This window comes from Haemorhous mexicanus, chromosome 9 (assembly GCF_027477595.1).
Source record: "Haemorhous mexicanus isolate bHaeMex1 chromosome 9, bHaeMex1.pri, whole genome shotgun sequence".
Classification (NCBI taxonomy): Eukaryota; Metazoa; Chordata; class Aves; order Passeriformes; family Fringillidae; genus Haemorhous; species Haemorhous mexicanus.
In genome coordinates this window covers 21,027,089-21,042,866 of record NC_082349.1, presented here as the reverse complement: position 1 = coordinate 21,042,866, position 15,778 = coordinate 21,027,089, and the positions used below count along the sequence as shown (strand labels likewise).

The 15,778-nt window shown below is 36.7% G+C and overlaps 1 protein-coding gene across 2 annotated transcripts in view; it reads left to right on the top strand.

Annotated features, from left to right (window-relative positions):
• The window catches only part of VAV3 (vav guanine nucleotide exchange factor 3), a 144,344-nt gene that overhangs the window by 103,422 nt on the left and 25,144 nt on the right, over positions 1 to 15,778 (top strand). For both annotated transcript variants that reach the window (XM_059854419.1, XM_059854420.1), the window contains one exon: positions 12,966 to 13,102. In XM_059854419.1, the coding sequence (XP_059710402.1) occupies positions 12,966 to 13,102 (137 nt within the window). The remainder of the gene's footprint in view (positions 1 to 12,965; positions 13,103 to 15,778) is intronic.

Here is a 15,778-nt window from a genome sequence, read left to right as displayed (position 1 = left end):
CATAACTTTTAAGCTGAGATGGATTAAAAATCCTTCAGTATCTTTCTCCTTTTCTGCATAAAAACACTCAGCATCAACTATTTAAGCAAAACATTGCTGTTTAGAGATAACTGCAAGGAAGTTGTCAGGAAGAAAAAAGGAAAAGGTGAAGTAGAGGTGGACAAAATGGGCATACAAGTATGATCAATAAAACAAGAAAATACACTGTTTTATATTCTAAATGCACACAAAAGTAGTGCAGTGCAGCACTATTTAAAAAAAAGGACAAGACCTGTGCTATGTGGCCCAAATTTGCCATTTACCTTGGCAAATGGAAGTGAATTGCTTGGTATTTGGTAAAGTTTATTGGGACTTACAAATCTCTTCTTCATCTTCAGGAGGAATATTGCATTTACCCATCTATTTTCATATCTGATTTTAATCTTCAGGGTGCTGTAATTCTCAGAAGGCAAAACAAAGATAATAAGGCAATGAATGATTAAAAATAGTCAAAAGTAACTGAATTTTAACAGTACTCTAAAGCATATGGTTTCTTTTTTTGTGGCTCACTCATTTAACTAAATCAGTATTTGATCACTACTTCAAAGTAATTCTCACACAAAGAATTTGGGAAACATTGTAAAATTGAAAGCAGCCATCCCATGGGAGAAAAAAGACTGCTGCAAATTCACACAAGAGAAGCTCCCAGAACTGCCTCTGCCTTGTGCCTGAGGAAGGTTTTAAAGCTTGGTACAAGAGGCCAGAGGCAAGATCCTGAGAAACTGATGCTGCTTTTCAGGAGAGGTTTTAATCTGCAAATCTGCACACTACTTTGAGATTGCCAGAGAAGGGAACAATACAGTTGAGCTGGGCTGCAGGCCAAGCTAGCTCAGGATCCCTCCAACAGCAGACAATTAAATGGATGCTGAAGGATAGAATTTGGGGTAAGGTGCTGTGGTACTTCCTGCCTTACCCTGTGTATTCATTCTTTAGCTCTTAATTTTCCTTCCATGTATTCCATCCTTCCATGTATTTTCATTAGCACTTTTTAAACCAGTCTAAAATCTTCACAACATCCTTTAACTGCCACTCTCAGAATTAGTTGTGTGAATAAAGCACATCTTATTGTTTGCTTTTAACTTGCTACCTATTGCTTTGACTCATGTATTTTTGGATCAAGAAAAAGATTAAAAAATAAGGAAATAATGAGTACTTTTTCCCTGGTCACTATTATGCCACTCATGAGTTGAAGAGCTATTATGTGCTTAGTTCTGCTGATACAGAAGCTCTTCTGTATGTCTGACCATCCTGTTTGCTTGTTTGTGGCCTTCTAGGTCCAAGAGTAGTCAGTCTTTCTAGTTCTGTGTCTACCACAAGAAATTTCTTAAGAGTTGGTACAGAGCAGAATCAGATTATGGTATTGAAGAACTGATTGTAAGAAATACTTAGCAGTTACTCTGAGATGATTTGTCTCTATGATGATACCTGTTTCACCCTCCATCATTGTGTATGAGTATTCAATCCATATGTCACTCTAGGTCTTTCATGAAGGTGTGAGCAAATGGCCTCCAAAGATCCTCCAGCCAGAGTTATTCTCTGATTTTTGAATCCTGTTGCTTATGAAATCTTCCTTCAGTCCTTTGCAAGTTGTTCTTTTGAAAGAAATGCTTTTGCACCTTCTCCAAGACTTAATCCACTCTTACTACCATTTTAATAATGCTTATTAATTTTTTGAACAAGGAAGGGCCGAGCACAGATTCCTTTGGATGACCCTTCTGGACCCTGCCTTCTAGTTAAAAAAAATATTTTGGTTTCAGCCCTTCTTGTCCTGTCCTTTCCTTGTTTATTTATCGGGGTCAGGGGGGAAAATTTTCCTCCTGTGTCATGTAAGCTGGAAGAGAGCCTCATTGTGAGTCCTGTTAAAAGTATTTTGCTAATCCACATTAATATATAATCCTACTTCATTGTCTGCTTTAAAGAACTCTAAACAATGTCCCTGACTTGTTCTGAAAAACTATTTGTAGTCTTTATATTATATTATCCATGTACTTGTAAATTCTGTTTCTATAGTAGGCTTTACCAGTCTGCCTTGTACAACTGTCAGATATTTGTGTTGAGACATCTACTGATTACAACTGAGTTTCTCCCATGTAACTACTTACTTTTATGGTACTGAGTTGTTTTAAGAAATAGTTGCAGATCATAATTAGCAGCTCAGCGATATAATGATAGAATTTATTTGATACTTAGCATTTTCAAGTAGTGACATTATAAATCCTGATCTGATGATTTTTCAGTAGAATCAATTTATTCAGTTGGTTTAATCCTTAGATGTGGTTTATCCAGGAAAAAAGGTAAAGTACTTAGGCATTAAGTGAAAGAACTTGGAGTTCAGCCCTCATTGCTGCTCTTGCTGACCTGCAAATACATAGAAGACATGTTCAGTCTTGCTCTTCTTAGAGCTTGTGTTTCTTAAGCTTCAGTGTGCACCAGGGAATTAAAAAGTAACTTCATTATCTGATACCTTGAAAACATGCCTCAGTCCGTTAAGGTAGAGGTTATTCTTTAACCAGCCTGTTTGGAATAGGGCATGTGGAGAGGGGGCAGCATGAGGCTCTGGCTTTTAGTTCAGACAATAAAGTGGAATGTTTACTCTTCTTGGGCTTTTTCCTTAATTGGGTTTGACAGCAACAAGTAGCATGAAATATAGTACAACGAAAGCTGCATGTAGGGATCACAGCTTTCCTTCCCGAACAACATTGCACTCCTGGCAGTAGCAGTCTTCTTGTGACTGGCAGGGATCATTTTAGTACTCTGGAATTCACTTAATTCTGGTATATCTTCAACGTTTTTCTTTTTTTCTTCGTTACAGAAGACCCTATAGTTTGTCCTATAATATTCACCCTCCCCTTTTTTGCTTTATCATGGGTATTAGAGAGGCTGAAAAGGAAAAGAGTATGAGGCTTAGTGATAGGGACTTAAAGCTCTGACTGCTCCTGTGCATTGTATGCCAGTTTTGTTATTTGTCCATTTCTGGAGGTATTGATTTAAACCCTGTAATTGTGTCTTGCTTTGCACAAGGCTTGGGCACCTGAGAAACACTGAAGGATCAACTAAGATCAAAGAGCCAATGCTGGGCTGATTTAAGTGTCTGAGGTGTATTCTTTGTCAGGGCAGTATTTTGGGAGCAAGAACCAAGTCTGGGTGTTCTGCTGGAGTCAGTTTGATCCCTGGTGATTCTTTGATGTAACTACAGGCCGTTGCCACAAGGTGTGGCATTTTTTCCCACTAAGGTGTCCCCTTACTGCCCTTCTTTTGAATCTATGGATCACCCAGTCACAGGCTAAATAACTTCAGGGAGGATAATGGCAAGCTGGTCACGGGAGGCAGCAGTGGCAGCCGCAGTGAGGAGATAAGTGAGATAAGTCAGCCTGACTTACCTGGGATATCAACCCACAGACTATATTGCTTTTGGGTATGGTTTCTGTCTTAACAAATCTCACACTTTGCTGGAGTATTTAATCCACATTCAGACTGGAAACAGAAAATGGAAGGAGAACCTGCACTATTGTGCAGATGAATATGTTAGAGTTTCCTAGACAGGGAAGGAAAGAAGCAAAAATATGTAAGATACAGCGTGATGATTATGGCAGCATTGATGTCTTGACAGGGACTAAACTTGATACCCATTTTTATTGCCAGTGATAATTTACCAATAATGTTTTGCAACAAAGATTGTGTGATGGATTATTTTATTGTGTGTTTTCATTTCTGTATTTAAAAGAAGGTCCTTTTACAGCCTGTTATTTATTCATCATGTAAGCAATCTTCAAGTTAAGAACTTATTTATATATAGACATAGAAAACTATTCTTAAATTTGTAAATTATTTCAGAAGTTGTTACTAAAAATTGAAAATATTTTTCTCTGATAAAAGGGAGCGTATCAGAATAGTACAAAATATTTCAAATGCTAGTTGTGCTAGAGAAGAAAGGCTGACATAAATGGAGACAGTAAAAACTTATATGTAAGATATATATTTTTATGCTCAGTGGTTATTTTCATTGTAGTCTGAATGCCTTTGTCTAGATATATCTGCTAGTTGAGGCTAGGGATACTACAAATTCATGGGTAAGTTAGAGGCATCACAAAATGGGATGCATTTTGAATTTTCTGGAATTTGTTTTCATAGATTGCCAATACTTCAAATATGCAAAGTGTGCAGCAAAAACCAAAATCCCGAGGATATACTATTTAGGAATAAGCAATTTTACCTGCATTGGGGTGTTAACAGTGAAATACATATTCATATTTTTTACTTCTATAGCACAAATACTTTGTAGTGAAAAGAAGTTTTGTTCTCTTTTTTCAAAGAAAATAATTTATTTGCTGTAGCCTATACAGACCAGAAATAAGTTGGCACCGCCAAAACAGTGGTGTCTTTTCATTGCTTTAACATAATGCCTTAGTTCTTGCCACATTTGTCTTTTCATGCTTGCATGCAAAGAAGGTGTATAAGGCCTGAAATTTTTTTTGCATGTGTGCTAAGAACTATCAGTGAAGAAGTAAAAGAAGTATCTGCTGTAATCAGGGTAGAGGCCACAGAGAAGAAAAATTGCTTTAGTGTAAGATCATGAGAGTGTTTAACTTGAAAAACTGAAGGATTACACAGCATTATGAAGAGGGTGCGTGCAGGCAAAATTATTTGTCATGTGCTGGGACCTGCCTGCTTTGCCAGGCATCAGGCACTTCCCTTTCACGTTATGTAATAATTTAAAATGCTTCTCTTGCCAGAGAATTTCGTTTTAAGTAACACAAATGGGAGACTAAGGCCTTTCATCTTAGAGGCAGATGCTATTAGTCAATACTGAGCACAAAAGAAATTGTCTGAAAGAGAACTGAATTCTTATTTTTGCAATTCTTGATGAATAAAATGTCAGCAGATATTCAGCAATTTGTGTTTTTAAATTTGATACCTGTGAAAGATTCTAAGTGGCGTAGGCATGTGTTTTCATGGATTCTGTATTGTTAAAATTATTCAGTCTGAGTTCTCAACACTAGAAAAAATGTCTTGGTCCTGTATAAGATTCATGACATTTTGCAGTATTAAATTCAGTTTCCAAAGTGGGGTTCCTGTTTTCAAGCCTTTTTCCTCTTACTGCTTGCTGCAGAGTTATCCCTGGGCATGGGGAAGTGAGTATTTAAAGCTCCAAATAATTACTTCTATATTCCAAGACTTGTCCCTGTTTTTCAGAGCCTTTTCCTGCACTGCAATCGACTGTGCTCATAGCTCATCTGTAGTATCTGCCCAATGCAAGTTGTTGGCCCCTGAGGGCAGGTGCATGTTTGAACAAATACATGAATTAGAATGCCATGCCTGTCTATGGCATCACATTAAAAGATGTGATAATTAACACTGGTTAATCTTCATACCATGTGCTTTTATAAAAAGCAGCACCACATGTACCACACTTTTTAATTCATATGCCAAAACTCCATTTTGCTTAACTTGTAAAAAAAAAATAAAATTAAGCTGCTGACTTCTGAGGCAACATGATTTTTAAAGTTTATATCCCTAATTCACCTCCTAGACTACATTAAAAGGATGAGATTTCATTACTTTGTCAAAACAAGTGAAAACTGTGTTTTTGAACCTGATTATTCTTTGTTGTTTACTCCCATGAAACATTTAACGCTCAGCTGTTTTTAAGGCTTGTTCAAAGTGCTGAGACTCTTTTCAATCCAGGCAATTCCAAAATCCCTTCCTCTCACAAGGATAGCTGCCTGTGTCACTCCAAGTAAGGAGCAGTTGCCTGAATAAACATTTGAAGTTAAAATTTTACAAAACAACAAGAGCTTGTCCTTAACACTTGTATGGAGGAAAACCTACTGTGAAGAGGAAACTAAGGTCTGTCAGGGAAGGAAAAATAGTTTTCACTCTGAATGAATCACAAAAAGTATGTGGCATTGACCATTAGGAAATCAGTGACTTTTTTAGCTCTCTGCTTTCTTTCTCTTTTGTGGAGAGAGTCCTCCTTCTCTTTTGAGAAATTACCTGGGTTTGAGTATAAAAACAACAGCAATTTTGGAATTGCACAAGAAATGTTGGTTATTTTAGACATACTTTCTTGCATTTGCAATCCAAAGTTCTCAACCTAGGGCATGTTCAGGTTTTCTGAATTAATATGGATCTACAAAGACCAATATATGTATTATAGGGGAAGACTGAGTGCTTGAAAGATGCAGATAGAGCTTATGAAAAGGCTTTCTGTGCAAATGGGATTGGGTTAGCATTTGTAGGTTCTTTCAGCAGTGTACTTGACTAATTTTTGTATTTCTTTTGTGTTGTAACATTTTGTTGCCTGCCTCCCCCAGATCTTCAGAGTTTCTTTTCCTTCTCTTTTGAGACACAAAAGTAAATTAAATCTCAGGAGTGAATCTGTGAGGGTTATGAGCAGAACCATCCTTTAAAGGCGTGAGAGACAAATGGTCATTGGCCATCTAAATAAGAAGGGGGTCATTCTTTCCTAAAAGGCAGGATTTTTGTAGTTCCATTTTTTTCTTGCACAGGAATGAGCTTCCAGGCTCCTTTAAATGAGTGTCATGATGTTCCAAATGTCCCTGCTTAAGAGTGAAGTAAGAAAATGCTTTCTGTTGGAGTTATTTTTTCTAAATTGAAAAAAAAAAAAGCAATTCAGAAACTTAGTTTGGATTTTGGATTTTCTTGGCTAAATTTCATATTTCTTATCAAAATAAGTGATGTCTTTAAGCAGCGAAACTACTGTAATATAAAAACAAATGAATGTGTAGAAATAAAATAGAACTCACACAGTTTCAAAAAGCAGCCTCGTAAATGGAATAACATTGCTGGTCTTGTTTATTTTCCTTGCAATGAACTCCCGCTATGATCTGCAGTGTAGTTCCAAGTTCTCTGTGGATCTCAACTAGAAAATGGAGATAAGCCACTTATCAGGGGGCTTTTTGCTAATGATCAGATCTACAAAACCTGGGGAAGCTCTAGGACTTCCTGAATTGTGGTGTTTTTCTGTTTCTCATAACAAGTTGTTGATCAGACTGTTGGCAGACAGATTTTTCCCTCCCACACATCTTCATTTTGGTTGATGGTTGACCATTTTTGCAGAGGTCTCTGCCAAGAATACAGTTTCTATATGCAGTGTTAAGGAGAAGTGGTGGAAAATTTGAGTCTTCAAAAAATGTAGATTTGACAGGTAGTAAAGGACTGAGGGAACCACAAATCCTGTTTCAGTAAGGTTTTTAGGAAGGAAACAGTTGTTAGAAGAGAGGAAGGACAGTGACAGAAAGTATAGCTAGGACTGTGAAAAAAAAAAGTTTTTTCCAGTTGTTGGAACTCATGGAATTCTGGAAGATGACAGTCTTTAAATCTTCCATTTTTATGGAAGAGAAATGTGAATGTTTATCAGATGTGGTTTGGAGTGCATTACAGATTGGTCACCTGAATTTTGAGATAGTGAAGATTATTTTGCCCTCCCCACATCCTTCCCCCAGTGCTTGCAAGTTTTCTGTTTATGGAAGAAAGGGCTGCTTTACTTTTATAAGCAGAAACTTAACAGTTGACTAAAGGTTTATGGTAGCTGATAAAAGTTTTAAAAATCAGCCTTGTGGAGGTTTTTGATTTCAAAATTAAGTGGCAAACTCCAGAGTTGTGGTTAATCATATGCCAATAGTGAGACTTGATTGAACAGTACACAAAGGCAAAGCAGTTAAAGAGAAGACAAGTGGAATATTCCTGAGTCCCAGGCTCTGTCAGCATTTCAGCCACCTTGCCTTTAAACTGGAAGGAGGAAGGTGTGGTTAGGAAGCAGTTCTTTACTGTGAGGGTGGTGAGGCACTGGCACAGGTTGCCCAGAGAAGCTGTGGTTGCCCCATCCCTGGATGTTCAAGGCCAGGCTGGATGGGGCTTGGAGCAACCTGGTCCAATGGTAAGTGTCTCTGCCCATGGCAGGAAGGTTGCAATGAGATGATCATTAAAGTTCCTTCCAACTCAGCCCATTCTATGATTTTATGAATGTAAGGCTTAAAGTCAGTATCTAAAATTAGAACTTTTAATTACAATGACATACAAAAATAATGACTTAAAACAGGGAGAATATAAAGTTCAATTAAAATATCTTCTTTGAGGTATGTGTACTTATTAATTGTGTTAATTTTGTCCAGTAGTAATTATTTAAATCACTGCCACTCTGAAGAGTGCTCTTAATAGACTGTACTGGCATCTTCGTGTATGTGAGTTCTGTAACTTGTGTTATAAGTACTTGGCCTAAAAGTTAAGAAATTCCACCCCAAACTAGTCTCTTTTGAGGCATTAATAGACTGCCTCAGAAACTGAATGAAAGTGGGTTTTTTTAAGTGATTAGTAGTGCTGCTTTCCTCTTGTCTCCTCCCCAGCTGAAAAGGCCTTCTGGACGAGTTTTGCCTTGGCAGTAACAAAGCCATTGACTTCTGCTGGTTGTGGGGATAGATGACCCTGATGAGGAGTTGGGAAGCTGCTCTCCTGACAAATGCAAGAGTGAAGAACCAACTTTATGGTTTATTCTGCAATAAAATGATTATGAACAGGATTTCTAAACAATGAAGGCAGCAGAGGTGATTGGAAGAGCATAGAGAGATTGCCAAAGGACTTTGTTTTCATATAGCTCATGCTCAGATTAGAGCTTTCCTTTACCTAGCTTTTAATATTAGTGTTGGACCTAGATGATGTTGCCAAAGAATGTGTCAAAGCTGGTGATTTTGTGTCATGGATGCTCAGATTGTGGGTATAACAGTTCCACCTGTTCTTCACACTGCTGTCCTTATCAACCCATCTGTTTTTCTCTTTCTATCATAACTCCTTGTTACTTTATTATTTGCAGTTATGCTTCTTGATCAGAAGCCTTCAAAGTGTAATTTTACTTAGCATGGTGTAAATACTGATTTTTTTCTTTGCCTGTGTCTCTTTAATTTCTGCATTTTTAAAATTATACATGACACTGTGGGCTACTGTTCAGACATTTAATCCCATGAGACACTGCCATGAGTTACTTAGCCCTCACTTCCTGGCTGGAGTGTGAAGATGTATGGAGATGTACCTGCTCAGAGATTTCAGGTGGAATATTCCTCCTGGTCTTTACTATGGAAGGCTTATCAATCTCTAAATGTCAGCTTCTCTCTTAGCAGGACTGCATTCCCTAGGTTAGTAGCTGCAAAGATATAAACCAAAGAGGGTCAAAGCAAGTGCAGAGGTTCCAGACAGACACCCAAAATGCTGTTGTGGTGAAACAAAGGACAGAATTAGTGGGCCTTTGTGTCTTCCTCTGTATGAAAGAGAAAGGTTGTTTTCTTGAGATTCTGGAAGCATCAGGATGGGGCCTTGTCAGATAGTCTGAAATTCTGTTTCAGGTTCAAAGCCTCATGAAGTCAGGAGGCTTCATTCCATTGCATTAGTGGTTGTTTTTTTTCTGTCAGGTTATAAATATTGGTGACTAGGCTGAATTTTTCACAGAGAAAGTCTTCAGTTTAACTAAGATGGGATGTGTAATGCAGACAAAGTTGTTTCATGTCTTTCTGGTAATAGTATAAAGTTTATCCACAAATTCACCTTTGAACCCTGCTCTCCTGTATGCTGTGTCATTATTTTGTGTGTTAGAATGATCCCTGCCTGAATCCTAAACCACATTTTGCATTGCTTGGAAATAACAGATGCAGGAATCAGTTTTGACAGATAGAGGTCATAATAGGGTGTGCCTTATGCATGTTGTTAGCAAAAAATAACATTTTTGAATCTCTGCATGAAACTCTGAGGGTCATCCAGTATTGTTTAGAAATGCAGAGCTGCTGTAAGGAATAGAAGTGGTTTACTTTTTTTTGTTTCATATATAATGGATATTCTAACTTATTATGTACTATGTTAATTCTAAAATGTAGCCTCCTTCTCTGACTCATAATTATCAGATGAAATAGTCAAGTGCATGGTAGAGTTTATTAAAGGTTTTATTTTTCTATAATGTAACCTAATTGGTACCTTTATAAATCTTGATCTATCATGCTTTCTGTTTTTCTCATGAGCTACAATTTAGATCATCAATTTATGTTAGTTCTGTGACCCAGAGCCTGGCTATGAAGGCTTTTCTAGGAATCTGGGGTTTTTCCTGGTTTTCAAGTGAAGTAAATTTTAGCTACTTCTTGGTGTCATAACTGGATAAGTTTGGTTTTTTATTTCAATGTTGAAAACTACCAGGCTCTTTTGTATCTTTAAATTAGAAAGTTTCCTGATAAGAAACTTTTTAATGTGGAAATCTGACTCATGGAAATCAATGATAATATATGGATGAAATCCTCATCTTGTCCTTTGTGTTGGAATTTTACCCTCTTTTTAACATGTTCATAAGTAACATTTTTGTCCCAGATATGTTTCTGCAGTTTTCAGATATTGTCAGTTCTGCAGCTGTGTACCTTGCAATGGCAGTGTCTCTAAATGCTTAACATATTTCACATTTAGTAATTAGTGCATAGAGGTTCTATACTGTTTCTGTCACAAATAATCCATAGTTATACTCTAAATAATTAATAACTCTACAGCATTTCAGGTTTCTGTAGAATACCACTTTTTCTTGTCTGCATTATTGAATTACAGCAAGTCCTTGGGATTCTTAATGAGGATATTTGTTACGAATCCATGTGCCAATTAAAAATGAAATGTCAAGAATGACAAGGAAAATATCCTGGATCTTGCCTGTCTGAACTTCTGTAAAGCAGCTGGTGTACTGCCTCAGAGGAATTGGTTTCTTATGAGAGGAAGCTAAAAGAACTTGGCTCGTTTAGCCTAGCAAAATGAAGGCTAATAGGGGTATGATTGCTCTCTTTAACTGTAGTATGAAAATAAAAGCAGACAAGGAAAAGAACTCTGCAGGCTCCTGTTTCTAAATGGATGTAAGTTGGCCATGAAGTAATTTACACTGAAAAGTAGGAGATTCTTGTTGTGGTTTAACCCCAGCCAGGATCAAAACACTAAGGTGAGAAAACTCGTGGGCTGAGATAAGGACAGTTTAACAGCTAAAACAAAAGCTGCACACACAAGGAGAGCAAAAGAGAGATTTCATTCGCTGTGTTCCTTGGCCAGTCTGTTGTGCAGACTCCATCATGTGTAATGGTGACTTGGGGAGACAAATGCCATCACTCCAAACATCCCTTCTTCCTCCTCCTTGCCCCACTTTATATCCTGACCATGAAGCCATATGAATGGCTTATCTCCTTATCCTGTCTCAGCGTGTCCCCTCTCAGCTTCTGCACCCCCAGCCTGAATCAGTATATGAAAGCATGAAAGCCTTCAGTTTAGAAACAAAGTAATGTCTAGTGTTTGCCTAAGTGGAATAATGGCTTACTAATAATTAGGTGCTCATTTAAGTATGCTAGGTAACTTGTAGAAACAGTAAAAGTTAAGGTGTCATTTGGGTTGAGTAATGTAAGAGCTGGTATTACTTTGCTTAATGTTTCATCAGCACTTAGGATTAGTATTTATTCATTAATACAGAGAGTAGTAATTATGGAAGGTGATCTCTTTCATGTTTCATACAGTTTAGAGGAGATCATGGATATTTGTGTTTGTTGCCACCTAAATTACAGTAGTGATCTTGCAACAGAAATAAGTCTTCTGTGGCCCTGCTGATCCTTTGTTGTTAGAATGAAGTTAATGTTGACCTTCCAGCCAAAACCATGTTAAATATGGCAGCCCAGCAACCTCGACTTTGCAGCCTGTCACTCTTATCTGTCATTATTAATATATATTCTTATAAAACTCTTACTGAACCAAAAACTGTCTGGTTAAGATTTGAAATTTAATTATAATGATTTTGAAAATCCCATGTTTAGTTAAAACCAGGAAAATTATTCTATAGGGTTTTTTTTTTTAAGGTAGAGGGAGAAAAATTAAAAATAGTTCTGTTGTTGTGAAAAAATGCTTTCCTTGGCAGAAATAGAGTGCAAAAATGTATTTGTAAAAGTCTGTAAAGCTTTAAATTTCTTATGCAGTGGGTGGTGCTTCACTTGATTTCAAGTATTCTTATAGTATCAGAGCACACTCTTTCAGTGCAATACACTAGCTGTCCGTAATGCTTAAAATGTTTTTTGTTTTTTTTTTTTTTAAAGCAGGTAAAGTTATAAAAATGTGGGGTTACAGTATCTACAGTTTTGTCTTCTGACTGAAGATACAGGGATTGCCCCCCCATTTGATACACTGCTGTGGAGGATTCTTGAACTGTAGTTAGAAACAGTGATTTGGTTCTTTGCACAAGTGGACAGAAGTGGGTTACTCACTTAAAAAAAAATAAAAACAAAAACCCCAGCACAGCTTAGTTGTCTATGATGCAGTCAGTATTGATAGAAGGACTAGTGTGCATCTAGAGTTGTCTTGAAAATGAAACCTTCAATTGATCCAGGCTTTGCTCCGGGCACCCAGAAATTGTTCCATAACATGAAAATTAAAAAGAAAAAAATGTTATGAGAAATCTAAAAGAATTATGGTCCTGACTCTCCTGGCCTTGTTCACATTGGCTGTAGGTTTTTGGTAATAGCATTCTAAAGCAGATGAGATTATTCATATTGGTGTCTTTAATGCTAATTTATTGAAATCTTTGCCTTAAACTATAAAGATAGCCTTAATATTTGAACCCTCTGCAGAGCTAGGGCTGCACATGTACAGCAAAGAGTCTCTATAAGCATGAAATCAACTTTACCCCAAGAAGAAAGGGGGATAGAGATGGTTTTCCAAAGTAATTATTTTCTATTTGATTGTGCCTGGTACAGTACTAAGTACTAGTGCCTTAGTCCAATACCTGCTAAAGACATAGTGGTTCTTTCTTTGAATGCTCTCATGGTTTTCAGATTCTGTAACTGTCATTAACTAAAAATTGATTCTGGCTTTTGGGATTTTTTCTGTTTATGTTATTTATTGTTTAAAATTTCTTTCCCCAGGTTTACCGAAAATGCAAGTAATTCGGAACTACACTGGAATCCCTCAGCCAGCAGCACAAGATGGGCCACCATTGCACATCCAGATTGGGGACACGATTGAACTCATTAGAGGAGATGCACACAGCTTATTTTGGCAGGTACTGTATCATTTAGCAAATGGCTGTGTTCTCTTTGTCCAGATATCAACTTCTTATTGATATGTTGCTCTCCTAAAATTTTTTCTTTTTGAACGACAACAAAATTCTTTGTGGTTTATCAAAATAAATGCCTAATACAACTAATTTTGCTTTTAAATTGCCAGTAGTTCCTATATAATGTAAATCTTTGTTCTTGCAACCTTAAAGTAAAAGTCACGGTGAATAAATCTGCAAGAGCATGACATTGGTGGCAATTCTAGTGAAATTAGAGTTAAGGAGAGTGTTTGGCACAAAAAGCAAAATTTTCAGTCTGGTTCTGTAACACAACATAAGTAAAAGCTATGTTGACAAAACCCAGTTAGTGAATATTAGATTTATAAGGGAGAGAAATAGCTCTGCAAAACAGAACCCCTCCTAAACTACTTGATGCTGGCTGAATTCAGTTAAGGATAGGGGTTTTTATATACAGGGGATATAATACACAAGTATATACATGGGATATAATATACAAGTATATTTTATTGATGGCAAAATTTGCTGTCATGTGATTCACATCACTACTTTTGTTACTAAAATTTCTTCTGAAATGAGAACTATAAATGTTCTCAAAATGCTGACTTGAATTCACTTTAACAGTAAGTGCATTAAAATGTCTCATTTTTCTTGATTGCTTTCTTAATTGTTTTTACTATTGGATACATGGAAATAGAGCTAAATAGAACTATCAGGAGAATAATAGAACAGCAAGTGGAAAATATCTTGAATTGGTGTTCCTGTGTTGATCTTCCTGATTTTCTTCTTTTTTTTTTTTTTTTTAAATTTTTTTTAAAGCTATAATAAGGTAATGAATATAATATAAAAAATGCCTGGTCTATTTCATGAGTTAGGTCATACTTTTTCTTGTTTGTTTTGGCTTTTGTTTTTCTGGCTACAGTTAGGACAGAATCTTTTTCAAACTCTTCAGGAAAAGATCAGTGAACTCTTCCTATGTCACTGTATCAGCCTGTACATTTAATTGGGGGAAGTAATAAACAATGGAATTACTTTATCAATTGAAAAAATATGTAAATAGGTGTAACCAAGCCACCTTACCCCTTCCCAAAAAACCCTCCAAACCCAAAGAGCCAACCAACTCCCCTCCAAAATCCCCCAACCTGTTACTTAGCAGGCCATGGGTACTTCACATCACTAAAAAGAAATCTTTTCAAGGCACAGTTTGGCCTGGGTAGTTTTGTTTGTAGGACTTGGTTCTGCAAGGTCTAGAGTTCTGATCTGGAGAAGCATTTAAACCTGCTCTTGACTTAGGACTGGCTAGAAGGTAATCACCTGACTAATACAATTAGTACAAGCCAAAATTACTGCTACCACATGGGACTGATCCTATTGCCATGTTCATATGCATCTGTCAACTCAATTTACTGGGAATTGTCTTAGAGGTTGTTTGTGATTATCATGCTAAAGAATGTAGCTAGAATCTCATTGTGTTTAACTAGCAGAAACCAGAAAGTGTGTTAGGCTTTTCCCTAGAAGCTTCAGTAATAGATTTGAATCCTAATGGAAATTGTCATCTCCATTAGCATCATTCAGGAATTTTTTGTCTCTCTTGTCACAGACTGCTTAATACAGATTCTTCTGAGTCTTTTAAGGACATCTGCTTTTTAAAATGCATATGAAGAAAGAGCCTGTAAAATGTAATTTATATTAAAATCTTTAATTATTCAAAAGGGCTTTTAGGGTAATTTACAGCTGACCCACTAGCCTACAATAGTTTTCTAAGTTGACCATTTAGAAATTCAAATGATTGTAATAGATAAGTATGTGTGGTTTAGGTAAAACTTTTTCATTCTTTACAACACATCAAATAAATAATACAGGTTACTAAGCAGTGCTTGAGCTGTAGCTGAAGTGTGGTCAAACATGTCTTGATAGACATTAATATGTTTTGTTCAGTGGCTGGTCTTATTGAGTGTGGTACCACTTGCTATTCAGGTAGGATTAGTATTGAAAATAAGTATCACTTGGACAGCAGAGTGTTTCAGAGCTCTGCTTAAAATGAGGTTTGTACTCGAGAGGGACTCGTGTTTCAGGAGTAAATAGAATATATGGATACAAGGACAACCTGTATTCAAGCACATGGTGTGAAAGGGGGCAAGGAAGCTTTGCTGAACACAGCTTCAAATCTGTGAGATTTTCACTTGTTTGCACGTAATTATTTTTTAAAATATCACTGGTATAAAGTGCTTTTAGCTTAAATACTGCCTGTGTGATTTTCCATCTCCTCTGCTCCCTCTGCATTTCTCTGTGTTTTTGGTTAAGGTGGTAGCTACTGTGTGTGATAAATTGCAGAGTGATCTCCTATGGAGAATGATGCACTCACTTATTGTGCTTAGGATAGCACCAGTCAAAGAATGTTTTTATTCTTTTCATAAACCCTTGTTATTTTTTTACATTCAGCTCCACTCTATTGAATTTTCTGAGTTCTATTTTTTGTGGGCGTATTATGGTAGAATTACACATTTAGTGTTACAGAAACAAAATGAAACTGAAACCCTGAAGAAATTTCATGTGTTTATGAGCATTTTTCCATTTTAAATTTCTTTATTTTGCAGCTCTGCCATCAAAAATAAAGAAGAAATGTAGTTTGCATGATTTTAATGCTTGTACTCATGCTTAATC